This window comes from Epinephelus moara, chromosome 10, assembly GCF_006386435.1.
Source record: "Epinephelus moara isolate mb chromosome 10, YSFRI_EMoa_1.0, whole genome shotgun sequence".
Taxonomy (NCBI): domain Eukaryota; kingdom Metazoa; phylum Chordata; class Actinopteri; order Perciformes; family Serranidae; genus Epinephelus; species Epinephelus moara.
This window is the reverse complement of record NC_065515.1, coordinates 23,677,623-23,696,669: the sequence shown is the minus strand read 5'-3', so window position 1 is coordinate 23,696,669 and position 19,047 is coordinate 23,677,623. Positions and strand designations below refer to the sequence as shown.

Sequence of the window (19,047 nt, the reverse complement as noted above, 5' to 3'; positions counted from 1 at the left end):
TTTGCCCTTTGTTCATTGTATGATCAAAAATTCCCGTTATGTACCATCATTTTATGACATTGAGTAAAAACAAATTGGACAGCAGCCTAGATCTCTAGAGCAACACCTGAACATCCAACAGTCTCACAGAAATACATGATATGGACACGACCTCTTACCCAGGATGTGGTGGTGGGCACAAAATGTGTTAAAATTATGTGCTGGCTGGCACCACAAAAACAATGCCATTGCAACGTCGATGAGGATCTGATGTCCATTTCACGTAATTCTATGATACTGTGTTGACACATCACACTAAACATGCTCCGGCATAAACTTTTAGTCAGTATTTGTGACCCTGAATCTTTAGAGACAAACTTTATGGTGCATCCATGAATGCACCACATGTTGCAGCCAGCACAGTGTTTTCTGAAATTATTTCTATTTGTTCTCTTGCGTATGAGGATTTGCCTCAAAATATGATCATTTTAAGCCCCTGATATGATTGTTCAACATTTCCCATCTGGCAACACTGCTTTCATACAAAGCAGCTCTACATTAACTACTACTGCAGTAACAGAAGCTCACAGAACATACAGAACTGCTGCTTACCATGTCTTCCAAGACTTTACATTTTCTGGAGCAAAGAGAAGACAAGAAAAAAGAAACCATGTCAACCACTTAGAGAAGTGATTTCCTAAATTCCCTCTTGTAATAGATTAAAACACGGAAAGCATCAGGAAATCCTTTAAAAGTCTCCACCACCCTCTGAGTCCAGCAGGGTGACTACTGTGTACACTTCTCATCACGCACTTTCCTCACTCTACAGCCTCACTAAAAGGTTTAAAAAACAAGTCTTACCTCTCAGAGTTAGTCCCAAGTTAATTTCACTCACGCCATTTCAGTGTCTATAAGAGAACACAGAAAAGGGACAATGAGACTCTATAAACTCTCGACCATTTATCCCACACCTCGATAAAATAAAAAAATAATCACTCAATATCTAATAAAGATCTTTATTTCAGATTTTAAATAGATTTACAAACCATAAGAAAAAAGAAAATATAAACAAGAAAAAAAAAAAAAACATCAAGTGATCGTCAAATATCCACATGTGCATATCAAGGTAGAGATTGTAAACAGTCCTTTTGAAGCCAAAAAGTGAGAGTCCCCGGGGTCAGGTTCACTAAGCTGGAAAAAGGTTTGTTTGTTTGTTTGTTTGTTTGTTTGTTTGTTGGTTTGTTGGTTGGTTGGTATTTGTTGTTTTTCCTGAGGTTCTTGTAGTTTTCTGTAATTAACTGCTGGGTTTTTATCCCTCAGTGATGCTGCCACCAATCAGAGCTCAGGGAACTGGGGAGGAGAAGACGATAAAAATAACAGTAGTTTGACAAAAATGAAATCCCATTCACCTCGAAACATCAGAACAGAGGGGAGGAGGGTCATTCGTAGGCTGTGGGACAGACGTCAGTTAATTATTAAGTGTTGGTGACTAATTTCTGAGCATTCAGGGCTTGATACGAGGCTTGGATAATCACTGTGTGGTGTCAATTTGGTTCTGCGTCACTTTTCTCCTGTCATGTTTGTGTATAACAAGTTGGTACATTTAGTCGTTCTTCCATTAACAATCCCGGGTTTTTAACAATCAGGTCAAAATTCGTAGCATTTAATACATAATCAGATAGAAAACATTGCAGCTCACACCACAATTTGGAAATAAAAGATTACATCATAACAGTAAAAGAAGGCCCCCTCCCAAAAAACAAAAAATAAACGGACAACCCTCAGCCCATTCACAATGCAACAGTTTTAGATAAAATTGAGTAGAGGAGCTTTGCCCCTGGACACAACCCCGACCCTTATAGCAGACCTAAAACCACAAACACATCATAACAGCATGCTAGTGAAGAACCACATTCTCCTGTTCATGCTCAAAGATCAACCCCATCCCCATCCCTTCCCATTTCTGCTTCTTCTCCACACTTCTCAGCACATCTTAGAAACGATCGGCGAAATATTCACACACACAACGGAAAAAGTGAGTACAGCGATGTTGAGGGTTTCATCGTAAATACTGTTGGATGGCGGTTTAACGTGTCTTGAGGGTGCGACAGAGCTCTCCTGGCAGTTAGGAGGAACCGCAGGGGGCCTCTGACGGGCATATTCATCAGGCCATTTTCATTCTTCTGAATCACTCACACTGCTACATGATCTCCTCTGAGGTAACAGGGTTCATTGATTCAGGTGAGTCAAGATGGCGGCGGCACAGTCGAGCATTTCAGAGAAGTGGGGGTGACAGAAAATGCCTGTACACACAGCCACGACCACTAGGGGGCGAGCTCTGATGAAAGCTGGTGTGCTACTCTTGAGTTGGAATAACAAACCCACTGCAAACGGAGACGATACAACACATGTCCATCTCTAACCGAAGGACACAGTTAGTCCAAAGCCCTCACGTGTTGTAAAACTCAAGCTGGAGTTTGGGGTCAGACTGTTGAAAGGCTCAGCTTCACTGCCACGTTTAAAGCACTGCATATTAAGTAGGTACAAGCACTGACTGCATAGGTTTTTTTTAATACAGTACATTGGATTTCATGAGCAGCAGCAGGCTCAGCTAGCTGTTTCTTAATGCATCCAGGCCACTAGTAGCAAGTGCTCGTATGATGAAGGCTGCGTGGCAGTCGGGACGACGGTTGTGGGATTCTGCTCTACATTCCAGTCTGTAGTTCAGCTGTTGGATCGTACACCTCTCTCACTCACACTCCTGCTATAAATAAGTTTGTTCCATCAGGAGGGCGCTGTTTGCACGGTATCCCCACCTGAGACCTTGTGAGCTTGAATATCTCCCTCTGCCACCTTTGTTTGTCAGGCTGCTTTGACCCGCTGTGTACAAGGTCTGTCCCACAAGTCATTCCGGTCTGTGATATCAGGGAGTGAGGGAAGGCACAAGGGAGTGTGAACAGCTTCATTTGGAAATGGATAACTTCCCTGTTTGGAGCAGCACAAGCCCTGGGGCTCAAAAAAAGGTCAGAGGTGAAGCATGGCGCCCGCTAACCGGAGGTCACACACATGGCTCAGAGACGGAAGTGACTCGGCTTCTCAAAACACAGCCAATTTTCCTAAATTTGCTTCCTCTGTAAATGCTCCCTGCTTGTGTTAATCTGATCTGATCTGACCTGTGACGTTACATTCCACCCTGCTGATGATGTCGAGAAAAGGCGTGACCGTTCCTCCGCCAAAGTTTCTTCAAGAAAGTTGGCCAGCAGTCAGGCTTTGTTCCACTCAAAGCCAGAGGAAGGAACAGGTCTCAGGGCTCTCAAACGCTGTTGTGGAAATTTCGTTATCAGCGCAGACAAACAGAAGCAGATGAGGAAGTACTATTACTGTGAGTTGTGCTGCTGTGTGTGCATCATGTGTAACCTCTACTCAGACAACAAATGGAAAAAAAATAAACATGTAAGAAACAAACAAAAAAACAACTCTGTAGCTTTCTTTTCTTCGATGCATCAGGTTTTAGTGTGCATACTGTGACTGCACATGTGACAGGTGGTGGACAGGGAGGCCTGCGCTAAGTGAAAATGACGAGGGGTCGATTCAGGACGAAGAGGGAGCGGGGAATTAAAGTTTAGTCCGTGACAAGAGAGGGATGAGTGTGTGTGTGTGAGGGGAGGGTGAGGGCAGGGACGAAGGGGACGTGACATCATGGGGGGGGCGAGGTCAGGAGTCCTCGGTGCCTGAGTCGTCGTCATCATAGCAACAGTCCTCGTTGTCGTCCTCGTCGTCGTCCTCCAGTTCCTCGTCGTCGTAGTAGTCATCGTATAAGAGGTTGGAGCCGTCGTCTGTGGGCGGGACTTGGGTGCGGACGCAGTACTCATCCAACGTGACGGGAACCTTGACGCCGTCCCGCTCTGCGTCAGCTTTGGTAGCCAGCACCTGCTTCCTGTGAGGCGTAAAGACAGAGGAGAGAATGATGAGGCCATGCAGAGCGTCAATGCTGGTACTCTGTGTACCTGCTTCACTGACAAGCTCCCATTAAAAGTGTGAAGAGTGCTGTTTTTTTCCCCCGCTGGGTACCTGATGATCTCGATGTATTCTCTGTCCTTGCCCTTGCTGTCCCTCCACTTGCGGTACATGACGGATGCGTCCACATTGGCCGGGGAGAAAGTGTTGGGCTCGTTCAGCAAAGAGATCACGCTGAGCAGGATGGTCCTGAGAGAGACGTCAGAGAGTGGAGAGAGATTAAAATCCAAGAAAGCAATACGGGAGGAGGACAGGAAGGAGAGGAACACAGGGTGGGGAAGGGAAGATGGAGGTAAGACGAGACCGGAGACACTGAGGGTGCAGGACAAGGACGTGTACAGAGATGGAACGAAAGACAGAAAAAAAGGACACATGCACAAAGGGGGGATGGAATAGGGGTCAGCTCGGGCTTCATTTTCCTGACTGAACCCAACCTGAATCTGAGACAGTTATAGCCAAGCCTGGCCTGACCCTGACAGACTTTCTGATTTCAAGTCCAAACCGACCCGAGCCCGACGCAGTTTGTTACCTGACTTGTTACCTCCGATTTCCCAGCATGGTTTTCGGCAGTTTTCAACTTTCCTGATGGCAAGTTTTGTCTAGTGTCCTCCATTTTCATTAGTTCAGTCTGAATATTCACCACCTCCTGCCTGAAATGTGACTATTGGCCTATGTTGCATTCAGGTGTTGTCACGTTAGTAACAAATTCCAGCACTTGAACAGGCCATAGCAGAACACAGCAGCATGTCAAGTGGCCGTACCTGAACCAAACCCGAGCAAAATTTCTAATTTGTTATCCGAACCCATCGGGCTCAGGTATCCACACCCTTGAGTTTGGATGAAATACATGAGGGGAAGATGAAAAATCATTATGGGATGTGCTCCTAGCTCACTGCAGGCTGGTACAGAGCAAGCAGGAACAGTGGCGAGCAGACTAAAAAGTCTGACGAAGAGCAGTTGTGCCCAAAAAAACCCCATCTAGGTTTAATAAAACAACTGTTTTCTGTTTAAAATAAACACAAAACACGTTTATAATGAATAAAAACATGGAAAACAGCAACTGTGATTTGTCAGTTTTACATATCAGTATCATATATCGTATCGCTAACTGAAGGAAAACAACCAAATCTAAAAAGAACATGTGTTTTGTGCATATTATGTATAGTAATAAATCAAAATAACGAGAAAAAAATCCCTTTTCTGGGGCCTGTAAATCTCTCATCAACTGGCTCGGGGGGCCGGCAGGGGGAAAATGTTACATTGGACAGTGCCCAGAACATCCATTTGTCTCTGCTGTCATCTGTTAAATTTAGCTCCGAGAGCTGCTCATTAGAGATGCTGACAGACAATGGTGTTATACATCATTTATACTTTACTTTGACTCAGGTGAATCAACTTCTGTACCAGGGATCTCTCACTGGCTCTCCTTTTTCCTTGAGACACAATGTGGGACTGATTTTGTTTTCTGATCATCAGGTCAGGGGCGACAGAGGGCCCCTTACTGTGGATAGTTAGTGTGTGTAATATGAAACACGTAACAAAAAGGGGGGAAAATTTGGGAATTTTGTGTGTGACTGGCAGGTTTATCAGGTATTTTTAGACAGCCATACTCTGGAGGAAGATATTTTACAACGACAACAGCCCAGAAAGAAGGAAACTAAGGTTGCCTGAAAGGCTGGAAAAATACATCAATCTAAATCCTGCTATGTAGTTAGGAAATCGATCTGAAAACTTTGCTGGCGATCAGTCTTGTAATGCTGCATGACCACCTGCATGTTATGTTAGGCCTTTTAGCCCTTATTGATTGGTGCACAATGAGACAATGGTGGAAATGTGGACAATAGGAGGTTGGTCGTTATGTGACTTCACATTATGGTGCAAATCTTCTGGAAATAACAGACTCCCAACCACAAATATATCTGAACAGTGGACAGTGTCAGCAGAGAAAATAATAACTACTTGATTTGACAAAAGATTAATAACTGGCTCGGGGGAGGCTGTTTGACAGATGATTCAAATAAGTATAGTTTAGGAAGCAGCTGTGAGCCACTGGACGAACGGTAACCATGCTTATTAGTTTTTGTGTGCTGTTTTTTTAAGAAACAACCTGAACAGAGAACATTATGTTGTGTACCTGACGTTCTGTGTGGGGTTCCACCTCTCTGAAGGCAACTCTCCGCTCTGTGGGTCGTCCACTGGTGGGTGCAGGATAGAAATGCATACATCCCCATTCTAGGACACGAGAATACAACAACATGTTCAGATAATAGTTATTACCACTCAGACACAATTTAAAGTTTAAAATAGTAGGGCTGCATACTCGTCTACAATTTGTCTTAAAAAAGCATTTATAAAGTCTCCTAAAATTTAATTTTACCAGGATCTAGTGTCATTTGTCATGTATATACCTTATATGACTACAATTACAGCTACTACTACTACCACCTCTACAACTATTGTTAAAAATACTACTGCTAATTAGTGCTTCTACCACTTCTACTCCTGCTGCTACTACTACTATCACTACGACTTCTCCTGTACATTTTTTGATTAGTTACTTCTTCTACACACTTTCAGCGACAGAAACCATTCAAACTTTCAGCTCTTTAAGGACGTTTGTGCCTCTATTCAAATTTTTCTACTTTTTAAAGTATGACCTACTATTACTACTACAACAACTACTGCTAATACTGCAATTACCACTACTACCAATACTACTGCTACTTTGACTACTACAACTACTGTTACTACTACAACTACTGCTAATTCTCCTCCTCCTCCTAGTAGTACTGCTTCTACCACTTCTACGCTGCTGCTACTCCTGCTACTCCTCCTGCTGCTGCTGCTGCTGCTACTACTACTACAGTTTTTGATTAGTAACTACTTCTACACACTTTCAGCTACAGAAACCATTCAAATGTCAAAACGTTAAGCTCTTTAAGGGTGTTTGTGCCTCTGTTCAAATTTGTCTACTTTGTATGCTTTGTAAGGTATGACCTACTGCCACTGCTACTACTACTACTACTAGTACTACTACTACTACTACTAGTACTACTACTACTACTACTAATTCGACTACTACTACTGCTACTGCTACTACTTTGACTACTACTATTAGTACCACTTCAACAACTACTGCTACTACTACTTTGACTACTACTACTACTACCACTGTAATTACTACTGTTACTACTACAACTAGAGCTACTTCTTCTATTACTAATATTTCTGCATTTTCAGCCATGATTTTGAACTAATTTCAACATCCAACATCCACACCCATTTTCAGCAGGAAATACATTTTCTAGTTATTATATTGTAAAACTACTTTGAGTGGAAAAATGCCAAGGTGCTGAAGAATAAAACTAAACAGCTGAAACAGACAACTTTAGTTAAACCACACTGTAATAAATACATTTATATTTTTTATGTTGTGATACAACTTTATGTGTGTACACATGCCAAGGAGCTGAAAAATAAAAGTGAAGATTTGTACCCTAATGTGTAATGCAATTTTCTTTTTGTCAAAATGGAGTTTATAAAATTGGTTAGGAAAATAGTATTACTCAGGAACCTGTATTAAAATCAAGGCATGGGTGTTGGTATCAAAAATGACACCCAGCCCCAGTCATGGTATAATCAGCTCCTGAATTGTTTTGTCAACGGATTTATACTGGTTAGAGTTACCTCATAAATGTTGGGGTGCCACATTTTGGTGAGGAATCGGAAAGCAGGTGGAGAGTACGGGTAGTCGACGGGGAACTTGATCCGAGCCTGAGGGTGAGAGAAGACACATATTAGCAACGTGAGAGGCAGGCAGTTTATCCACACTTTTCTCTTGCCAACAGACAAGTCATGACTACTTCCCTCAAAACTACTGCTGTTTGGAAGAGCAATTTACACTACTACACGGAAAGTAAAGGGCGATTCCTTTAGTAGTAAGTAGTAAGGCCACTTATAGCACATTTGTGGTGTCGCTTGCTTAAAGAAAACCTACACATACTTTCTCTAAAAAATACTGTGCCTTTGGACACAGCCTCCCAGGCATAACTGAATCCAGAATGCAAGTCTGTACAATGCCGCAGAAGCTACACACACACACACACACACACACACACACACACACACACACGGACAGCTGCTGGGGAGAGAGAGAGTGCCTCATTCTCAACGTTTTTCCCCACAAAGACCTCTGTTTGCAGCACTGGTGTCAACAAGCAGCTGCTGAATGAAGAGCTCCACAATCATGCTGATCAGCGTCAATAGTGATTGAAAGAAACCTAAAAATAGTAGCTGTGGAGTCATGGCAAACCCTACTGAGGTGGCTGAGCATGGAGGAGCTAATGACAGTGTAATGTAATATGGTGTGGAGGCAGGAGGGAGGGAGGGAGGGAGGCTCGCAGTGCATTCAGCTGCTGAGTGTGTGGAGCTTAAAGACACACCGATGGGCGAGGGGGGGGGAGCTGCTGGTATAAAGACATTGTGGGGGTTTGTCCTCTCCAGCTGTCACTGCTGCAACCCAAGACAATCCACTACTCACACCCGTGTTCTGCTATTATATGTCCTCACACTAAAAACCACACCCACTGTATAAATGCTACTGTGTGGAGATCCCCTCCTCCCGTTCCATAAGGCGTGCCATGGGTGGGAAAAGAGGGGACACACACACACACACCGACTACACTGATTACACACACGCACGTCACTCACAGCATGAAACCTTCTGCTGATCCCCCTCCCCTGTCATATACATACACACACTTGTTCACATTTGCTGATTCGGCATGGTCAGCTGGTCGTCACCACAGTGAACCGACGAGCGGGAGGCAGGGGGATCGGCTGCATGGGAGTGGGGGGAGGATAGGGGGGATTTCACTTGGAATATAAAAGGGGTTGTGCTCTATTTAATACTTGTGCTTAACATTAAGGTCTTATCCTTCCTTGCGTGCAATGCAGTATTTAAACCGAGCTGGATGTAGCAGGAACATACATAATAATAGTGCTCACACCAGTGTGTTGCCTGTAAAGTGTGTCAGTGTGTCCTGACTGTCCACACAAGAGCAACATTTCTTGTATTTGGTGCCTGACGTGACCCCGATTTGCAGAATAAACCTGCTCTCACCATGTAAACCAGAGTGGAGAGGAAACACTGACACAGTCCTGTGAGAATGCCGCCCGTAGGAAAAAAAAAAAAAAAAAAAAATCCCCGGGTCTGACTGACCCTGCCAGAAAGCTGGCGGCCCTTCAGAGTGCAGGGTTCAGGCCAACATTGTACACATTACAGGCTGGCAGCAGTGCAACACGTAGCAGCCAGCCAGAACGAGGGAGGAAGAGGAGGGCCGGGGGAACAACAGTGAGAGCTGGGTTTGTCTCCTAAAACAATATCAGCGTCAAGATTGTATCTGTCCACTGGCTGAGAAGGAGGCAAAGACTATCTTGTACATTTGGGAAATCTCCATGTGGACAGCTGTCATTCGGTATTACTTTTAGAAAACATTTGGTCCACTTCAAAATGGTGTAAAAGAGATGGTGTAAAAGAGATGGTGTAAAAGAGAAGTAGAGGGCATTCGGCTGAAGGTAACGCTGTGCCAACACTCCCAGTGGGTAAAGTGGTTCATCTTTGTTGGTTTTCCAGGTTTGATTTTCCAACAAAAAACAGTGTGTGAATGGAAAGCTCTTGAGCAGCTTGACTCCTGAGGGCCCCGTACGTCTTTAGTTTTCTGGCATTGTTATGGTTTTTTTTTATATCCCCAAAAAACACCACCAGAATCAAAATCCTTTGGCAAAGAACTGTCTTTCTAACCAGTCTCATAATTTCACTTTTAAGGATATCTTGGAAACAAAAAAACACTTTGTCCAACATCAGACAGCAAACCAGAGCAACCAAACTCTGTGGTGACACCAGAGAATTGGTACCAACTACACAACACATAGGATCTTTATGCCCATATATATGTTTGAGTAAAAACTGATCCTACTTTGTAGCCTTTTGCTTTGAGACCAAAGCATCAACTCTTCCCGTTAAATGGCTTTATTCATCACAATCCTGTGAGTCTGAATGTAAGCCACAAGTAAAGCAGGAAGGTGGGGTTATGCATTAAGGATAAGCATTGATCCCTTTGAGAAGGTAAGAGCATGATTTCACAATGCAGCTTACAGGAGGCTTTAAAACCATATTCCTGGTGACATTATGTCATACACAATGCATTTAGTCCCCATTTGGAGCTCTATAATATCAAAAAATAAGACTGACAAAGTCGGCAGACAACTGAAGGAGGGAAAAATAAATGTTGCTTGTGGTTGGAGCAGCACCAACTACATTTAAAACCATCTGAACTGCAGAGCAATGGGTCCTGAAGCTCCATCCAGGCAATGGGATAGTCCTTTCAGGCACTGGGTGTTACAGGCCGTACTGGAGACCCTGAAACTACCAGTAATGTGGTGTTAGGCCCTGTCACAACAAGCAACAGTCGGTCACTGTAGGGCCACCGGTGAGCGTCTGTCATCCTAGTTTTAGTGTCATGTCTTGCCAGCCCTTGTTGGCTTTTTTTTCTAGCATGTCAGCATGTTGAATCAACATCAGAGACGGCGGAGCCCGTTGGTGAATGAAGTCACTCCGACTATCAGTTCAGCTCAGTGCACAAGAAGAGAAAAGGAAGTGAGGAAAGGAAGGAAACAGCTGAAGTCAAGAGGGAGTGAGATCAAAACAAACTTGTTATTAGGGGTAGAAATCACCAGAGGATCCACAATACGATATTATCACGATACTTTAGTCACCATACAATATTATTCCAACTTTTTAATCACTTTTTTTAACTGTAAATTGTGTCCCCAAAGAAAAACTTTGTCAGCATCTGTTTTATCTAATAGTTTTCAGTCTGTTCAACTCACTTCAGCCATTTATTTGCAGCAAAATGTATCTAGTGGACTGAAAAAGCAATTCATTATATTATTCTAGTTGGCTACCTAATCTTTAATTTGCTTTTGTGATATCAATAATTTATATATTTACAATATCGCAACTTGGCACTGTGTGACAATACGATATTGCAACTAGGGATGTTCCTGGTGACTAATTTCCCTGTCGACTAAACCAAAATTATAATTAAGACTAGTCTAAAAAAGGGACATGTTGAACCTTGCAGATTATCCAACATAAATGAGAGCAATTCTCTTCAAAGTTAATAAAACAACATGTGAATTATAAATAAATTTCAGCTGAAATTTGCACCGTGCAGTATGAATGTAAACCCTGCACGTTATCTGACAACATTCACTTAAAGCTAACAAATAATATAACATCTCAAAAAAGATCAATTGCTGATTAAAGTACTGCCAAACCGCGCTGGTTTTGCAAGAGGACATTTCTCCAGTTTCCCACCGTGCGGTTTTCAAACTCCAGTCTACTTGAGCATTACTGCGGGACGGGGACAGCTGTCTGACGGCTCGGTAGCACCCACTAGTGGCGGGCGGCTGCATGACAGTTAGGAGGCCTTGTACATGAATTAAACACGAATTGGTTTAACCGACTAATATTTCTGGTGCCGACTAGCGAGGGGGCGGACGTTTAATCGTTTAGACAATATGAGGTAAGATATGTTTTCTTAGCAGTTGTGTTGTTTGCCAGGGCACAGTAAATATGTTTTGTTCTTTCAACCTCTGCTTGTGTTGTTAATGTGCTAACTGGCTAACTAGTGTCTTGAATCAGTCTTATCAGTCCTTCAACTTCCTTCCAGACTACCGCCGCCTGTGGCTATGTTGAGTTATTTCCTCTCACGCAGGTGCAGAACATACCTGCTAGCTGGCTGTAGTCTTTACTGTGTGTTCAGGCGCATCTTTTTTGGCTGAGACACAGGCGACATGAGGCACCGCACTAGTTCTTGGTGTCAGTTTGGTGTATCTGTGTCTTTAGACTTCACTGACCAGAAGATAGCAGGTCACTCTGGCAGCAGGGGAAGGGAATGAAACACTTGACCTGTCCACCCAGGTGACACCAAACCCTGGTTTGATGGACGGAGGGTGGAGAAGATAGATGGACGGGGCAGAGAAGTGTGACGGAGCTGGCCTAAACACAGACGGACTGCTTGGTTGGCTCATTTGCTCTGCAGCGGCTCCTCTGCTATCTCATCAGCACCGAGCACAGAGGAGAAGAAACATGAATCGGAGGAAGAAAAAAGCAGACGATGCAGTGTAGTCTTAGAAAGCCAATATCAGGTTTCTCTTTTGAGTTTCCAGGGATCATCCTCATATTGACTTACCTATTATACACACACATATTAGCCTTTACACCCACTGTTTTCTCTGTCACTGTGCCTCCACTACTGGGAAGGACTTTTTGCTTCAGATACAGCAGCTCAGAGAGGATCTCTGCCCATCAGAAAGTGCTAGCCTCAGTACACTTCCTGAACATGCTACAGCTGACTTGCATGTCATGCCTCATAATTGGATTGGGCTCAGAATTAACAGCATCCACGGTCAAAAGGTGAGTGACCCTGAACAGCTCATTTGAAGTGCAGCCAATTTCCTGCCAAGCACGCAAAAAAAGGACTCCTGAAAGGCTCGTTACAGAGAATGCAAGATCAATGTCCTCGTTCTGTGAAAAATCTTTCTTGGATTGTGAGCTAAAAAAGCTGCCGTGAAGAGAGAACAGGAATGAGAGTGAACGCGCCCACCCTGTGGAAAATGACAGCAAGGCGAAGTAAACCAGGTCAATGCAAAGACCCTGAACAGAACAAATCATTCTGTTCTCCCGGAGCACCTCTTTACCTTCTCTACAGACCTTATCCTCACACACACACACTCACAGTGAATGACGAGGAAAAGGTCCTTGTGTAGAGCAAATTCCATACCCTAACATACACGTAGAGGTCCCAGAGATTATCATGTTCATACCCAGCAGGCCCCTGCCTCATTAGCTAAACCCAGGAGGAGAACGTGGAGCAGAAGGAGAAGGATCAAAAGCTGAAGTTATGTTACAGACTGATTCTCTGGTGATCGCAACATGTAGAAATATCAAACAGCCTGTTCAGCCATGTTTCACTGCCGATCCATACAGGAAGAGAACAAGAGCACATGGCCAGGCCTTCAGGGGACGGTTATAACTGTCTGCTGGGGCCTCACGCTCACCTCTATTCACAGCAGGCTCTCCTTTCAAAAGGGGCACCATTGCAAGGAAGGGCTCTGCCTGCTCTTGATCTGGCAGTTTCTGTATTCCCTCTTCTTTCCTCTGCCCTGCTCTCGTTTCTCTGCGACACAGCCAGAGGGGGAAACATGACTCCGGCAGCTCAGCCAGGCTCAGCCCAGCCGAGACCTCTGCAGCGGGCTTGGGTCCTCTTGCCTGTTCCCTCCTCTGCTAACTGCGAGGCTAACATGGAGCTGGTGCGAATCATGTTGCACGCAGCTGAGGAGGAAGGAAGGAAGGCACAGAGTCAGCTGCGCAACAGAGCTGAGTGTCTGTCGACTGATTGTCTGAAGTTGAAAAAGACAGACAGGCCTGGGCCAAACCAAAGGGCAACACCCCTCTTTTTCATGTTTGCTGTGAAGACGCGGTCTGTCAGTGTTTAGTAAGCCACTTGAAAACACCACATGACTCAGATATGAAAGATGTTCTGTCTCTGAGTATATTTCGAGTCGCAGAGACCCCATGTACGTCATAATTACACGCAATAAAAATGACAATTAAGGCTGCCAGGTGCTGACACAGCAGCACTTCAAACACGGTCACCCGTCCAATTTCACAGATCCCAGGCTCTCTCACAGCAGTGCAGCTCTGTCACTACACACACACACACACAGTTTCTGTTGTTCATCACCGTGACTGTGACCTTATAGTTGTGGATATAAAGCACAGTGCCTTTTTTCTGCTGTCCTGGTGCACGACACAAAATGGAGCAGGAAGGGGTCAAATCTGCCAAATGTGAACTGGCAGACTGGTGTGTACCAGTAACAGCAATGTTGTAGTTCCCAGGTGCAGTTTATGAACCTGCACACGTCTTTATGGCCGCCCTTGTTGTTTTATTAACCCAATAAGCGGATCAACATGGAGAGCATGGAAGCACAGTAAATGTGGTAGGTTGTGTTATACTTCACCAAACAGGAGGCGACAGCAACACAATATATTCAAATAAAAATATATAGAGAAATACAAAGAACTGAGAGTTCAAATATAACAAAAAGCTGAACTATCTAACTAGCTCCAACAAAAGTCAATAATTTGGGATTTTTTTGTTTTCATGTAGGTGGTGAAGGAACTAATACTTGACAAAACATAAACCAGAACTTCAGATATGCTCTACTTTATGCCATGTAAGGTAAAGCCTAGTTGAGCCCATTAGGGGCCGTACAGAGTCCAGGCCCCTTGAAAAGTATAGTAAATACTTTTGGCTTGTTTATGAGGAAGTTCACTTGAACAGAGATCAGTTATGGCTTAGGTCACGATACGCAGACAAGTTCCATGAATTACTACATTGTCAAGTTTACCTCCATATTGCCAGTATCAGACAACAGTGCAAGCACTCACAAATTATGAAACTGCACTTGTTCCTGATTGGGGATCCAAATCCAGATCCAAAAACGACATCTAAAAAATCTAAAACATTTAAGAAAAAGCAAATGATCACTGTAACAAGGGAGTCATTTTTTCCTGATGACATATTGAATACTTGCAAGTCAGCTGTAATGGTTATGGAGTGACATTAGTACAAGTATAACTGTACTATTTCATATAAACACCAAAGTCTCACTTCTTGATTTTGTGAAACTTCCCCTAGGTCAAGAAAGTACTAAAAGAGAAGGCAGAGATGTCAAAAGAGAACCAAGAAACAGCTGAGAGAGGGAATCAAACATGTACTAGAGGTCTACTAGACAACCAAACGAGATCAAAAATGACTTGTTTTGGTCATGATTATTAGACAGTTGTTAAAGATGACCCCATTCCACAGTTTTCAACAACAACACATGCGGTGAGTCACTGTCCAAACACTCCTTAAAGTCTACTTTAAGTGAGAGCAACTCAGCTAATCTGCTTCATACATGTCCAAGGACCACCGCTGGCAATGGAACTGACTGGCCCTCTGCCAGTAATCATCAGACACTCAAAGCCTGGAGGGATACTTCACATGACAAAGCAGAAGGCGCGCACACAAAAGGACTTTAATCTTGGAAATGTCTCAGATCCAATGAATGAATGTCCATATCAGGGCCTGTTGTGAGACCAACAGGTCAACGGTCAAGTTATTGTGATAGGTGTTTGCTTGTGTTGTGGATCCAGGGCAGTTATCTAATGTCTGAATGACACTTCAATATGTCTCAGTCCGGTGTGTGCCTGCAGTCATAATGAATTCGTCATAGTGTGACTCTGTCGGAGCAACACCCATGTGAAATAAATACCTGACTCAGCCAGGTTTTGCATGACGTCATCACCTGCCCTGTTTCGGATGAACAGGCAGCTGCGGCATGACTGTTTGTTCGGGTAACCTGGATCAGACCTGGGTGGATTTTTTTTTTTTCTCGTTCCTGTTCGAATATGGCAAACTGGTTGGATGGAAACCCAGCAGAGAACAATGAGTCACAACCATGCGGTGGATTTCACAGCCAGGCTGTGCATTCCTGGCCCGACAAAGGAATCCTGTACACAGCACCCACACGGACACACTGAAAACAGTCTACAGTAGCCTGGCCAGGGCCCTCTGGTTGTGTTGAAAAAGACCTGAGGCGAAATTAACAAGCTTCTCAAGAACTGGAAGGACACGGCACTTAATCGCTGAATTGATAGTTTACAAGGAGAGCAGCTACAACATGCTGGTTAATCCAAACACAGTGGGAGCCTTTACTGATACATTAGTTTAGCTGTAAATATGGAAACAACTACGGCTAATGCGAGACTTAACATTACAAACCCTTAACAAAAAGCCCTTGTAAAGAGACCATGTACAATTCGAGCATGTTGTTATTTTTGTTTGCTACTCAAACACAAATTTCTTCCTCTGTTAAAGCCCTGACCTACATTATTCTTGTCTTTTCCCCCCAGAAAGACGGGATCATTATGCCACCTTCATAAAAGCTCATTATTTTTTATTTGATGTCCAATAAAACAACGATGTAGGGCAAGTTTGAATCAGCATTAACAGGGGTTTATTTGACTTTGCCAGACAAAGTAATAAATCACAGTGCTTTATAGGACGAATAACAATTTTAGCATGGGGCATGGGTAAGCCACAATCCCCTCAGTGTTTTGCAATATCTTAAAGTTGGTTTTCACACATTTATTTAGGTTTGAAATGAATAACAGTGGGCTTTCTGTTATGGCAACAGATGCTATGTTAGTCTGTGTTTACAATGTAGGTGTGTGACTTTGAGCTGCACTTTTTGGATACAAAAAAAAAAAAGTACAAAAAACAGTAGTTGACAGGTTGCAGCCTTGGAGCCATGAAAATGAATGTAGAGTGCACATGCCTGTAACTCTAAAAATACCTTAAGTGCTTTTTTACCAATGCAACTCAGCAGTTATCCTGTTAGTTGAGGCTTTTTGAGCTGCCAGCCCTCTTTGTCAATAACAGAAATAGTCGTAAACAGGAAAACACATCTGTGAAACCAACTCATCTTCACTCTCAAGAGAGGAAGTGTGGTAGAAAACAAATGAAAATGACACATGTATGTATGCATGCATGGGTTAACTTAGTGTTAGGGTTGCATGGAGCAAGGCTACCATGCATTTTGGATTTAGTTCATTAGAATATACAAACAAAAAGCCTACTCAACCCTTGGCTGATGATTTGTAGTGATAGGGAAATGATTGAGTTAGTGAGATGATGAGCTTGGCTCTGATCAGGGCGGTTATGCTAACAACCTTTTGTTTCATGTGAACACAGAAGTAACTCTGTCAAACATGATCATGTGCTGCCTGTCACTATAAAGCACCTCAGTGAATTTGTATTTTAAATCAAAATAACCCTTAGAAAAACAGGTTTACTGCTTTACAATCTGGCAACAATAAAGTGCAACAATGCTGAGTGAGTGGAGTTTAAAGTTGAACAAAGAAAGCAGAGTGTTTTATCACAGTAACGTTAAACAGGGAACAACTGCCAATTAGCTAAGTTAGCTTTATTAACTGTTACCTGCTGTTGGTGAGGACGGTTAATATGAGGCTGGAGTTAACAGTTAGGCTCTCCTTTATGTGTAAACTACTTAAATGTGGGCTAAATGTACCAGCTAAAGAACAATAGGTCGACTGCTAGCTAAGCATTAGCTACTTACCTTAAAATAACCACCCTCGTAGTGTGTATTTGGGGGTCCGAATATCGCTACTTCCCAGTTGTACATGTCCGACTCGTCCACCAAAGTTATTTTGAACCCCTCGACCGGCTCGTCTTGGAGACTTTTCATCTCCAGCATTAGTGCTTTTTGGGAACTGGCTACATGATGTCCATGCTGAGCCATATTCCACAACGAGTTGTATAAATATATCTCAGCAACCCAGCACAGCTGTGACGGCGAAGAAGGACAAAGCTAGCTCGGTACAAACAATAGCTATGAGAGGGAGACCGGAGCCCTCCGCACAGGAACGCGTTAACGCTGGTTTCCGTTAGTACGGCTCCAAAACAGGATCTAAAAATCGCGACGGGGCTTTATTTGGTCAGAGCTGGTGCGGCTTCCTCTGTTGTTGTGAACAATCCCGGGGAGCCCCCGTTATTAACGACCATCTAAACCAACTGTCAAAGTCACATACGATGTCGGCTCCACTTCCGGTTACTGGTTTCAAAATAAATCCCTCATTTTAGCCTTTTTAAAATTACGTTTTTGTTCCATATTTAACAGCTTTAACAACTTTACCGTGTATTAATTATTATCGTTATTATTATTGTTTATACCCCCGTATCACAAAGGTATTTTTCTCTTACTCGATTTTGCATGTATTAAATCACTTTCCGTTGGTTTTCAGGCTATTTAGTGTTAGCTCTAAGGGACTGTTCATTACTTATGAGAGGAGAGGATGGTGCACAAAGAGGGAGGCATGTCAAATTATTTTTTAAGCACTGAGGAGGGACTTGTTTTTTTTTTTTATTTTGGCTTCATGGCTAAGTGGTTATATTTTTGATTTGTTTTACAGCCAATTTTGAAAGAAAACCTGATAAACATACTTCCGAAACTAGCATGTTTTCTTTGAAAATCACCAATATTACACCATTTGCACCATCTGTGCTCTCCTTTGCTATTTATTCAATGTATTGCTCCTGCCTGCCTATTAGCACTGTTACAATCATATATATTGTGAATTTCTTTAGTGGTGTATTGTGTTGTGTGTTTGTCCGTACCTTTGATTTTTGAGAGAAGTCATAGACAATTTTATTTATCTATCTATCTATCTATCTATCTATCTGGATCTTCACATTTCTGAAAATCCTTGGACACATCATGTGCGAGGAACGCTTCCATCAGGAAAAAAAAAAAGAAAATAAATCTGAGCTTAAAATAGTGATATGTCATCAAAATCATTTTATCCTATGTCTCATTTAAAATTTGACCTACAACTAACCAGCATGCAGGATAAGTGAAAAACTGAGTCTTCAACTCAAACTTTCAACTTAAACCTTAACTTTTAAACATCAAAAGGGCACCCAGTGATGGCAGCCAGATATTGGGCCAGCTGATTCAGCATGATTCTGGGGCATCATTCATACCAACTCTCAGCCAAGTGAAGCGACCGGATGCGGCCCGGCTGATTTCATCCGGCATGTTGAGGTTGGACCGATGCTGGGCCAAGTCATTTCTGATAACGGCCCAGTGATGGCAGTGCCTACAGCTGGAATCGGGCAAGCTGATTTTGCCCGATTCTGGGGCGTCATTCATGCCAAGTCTCAGCTGAGTTGGGCAACCAGACTCAGCCTGGCTAATTTCATCCGGCATGCCGAGTTCAGGGCCAGGTCATTTTGGCTACCTGGGTAAGTTTTATATAATCCAATAACTAATTTATGTTGGAGGGAGGGTCGTGCATTTTCTGCCAGTCACTCAGGGGGGTCAAGGTAAAATATTTTTAGCTTTAGAGAGAGTCAA

General features: G+C 43.2%; 1 protein-coding gene across 1 annotated transcript; it reads right to left on the bottom strand.

Annotated features, from left to right (window-relative positions):
- Nucleotides 1-981: 981 nt before the first annotated feature.
- Nucleotides 982-17,718, bottom strand: cdc34a (cell division cycle 34 homolog (S. cerevisiae) a). Its single transcript, XM_050054704.1, has 5 exons — nucleotides 17,251-17,718; nucleotides 7,684-7,770; nucleotides 6,131-6,228; nucleotides 4,051-4,185; nucleotides 982-3,916 (listed from the first exon to the last, which is right to left on the bottom strand). Exons 1-5 carry the CDS (start codon nucleotides 17,431-17,433, stop codon nucleotides 3,694-3,696), a joined length of 726 nt encoding a protein of 241 aa, XP_049910661.1. The 5' UTR covers nucleotides 17,434-17,718; the 3' UTR covers nucleotides 982-3,693.
- Nucleotides 17,719-19,047: the final 1,329 nt, after the last annotated feature.

Excerpts from the sequence above, each read along its gene's own strand:
- cdc34a (XM_050054704.1), bottom strand. The coding sequence starts at position 17,433 with ATGGCTCAGCATGGACATCATGTAGCCAGTTCCCAAAAAGCACTAATG. Across the intron at positions 7,771-17,250 it reads ACGAGGGTGGTTATTTTAAG|GCTCGGATCAAGTTCCCCGT; the intron begins GTAAGTAGCTAA and ends TCTCACCCTCAG. Across the intron at positions 4,186-6,130 it reads AACCCCACACAGAACGTCAG|GACCATCCTGCTCAGCGTGA; the intron begins GTACACAACATA and ends CGTCTCTCTCAG.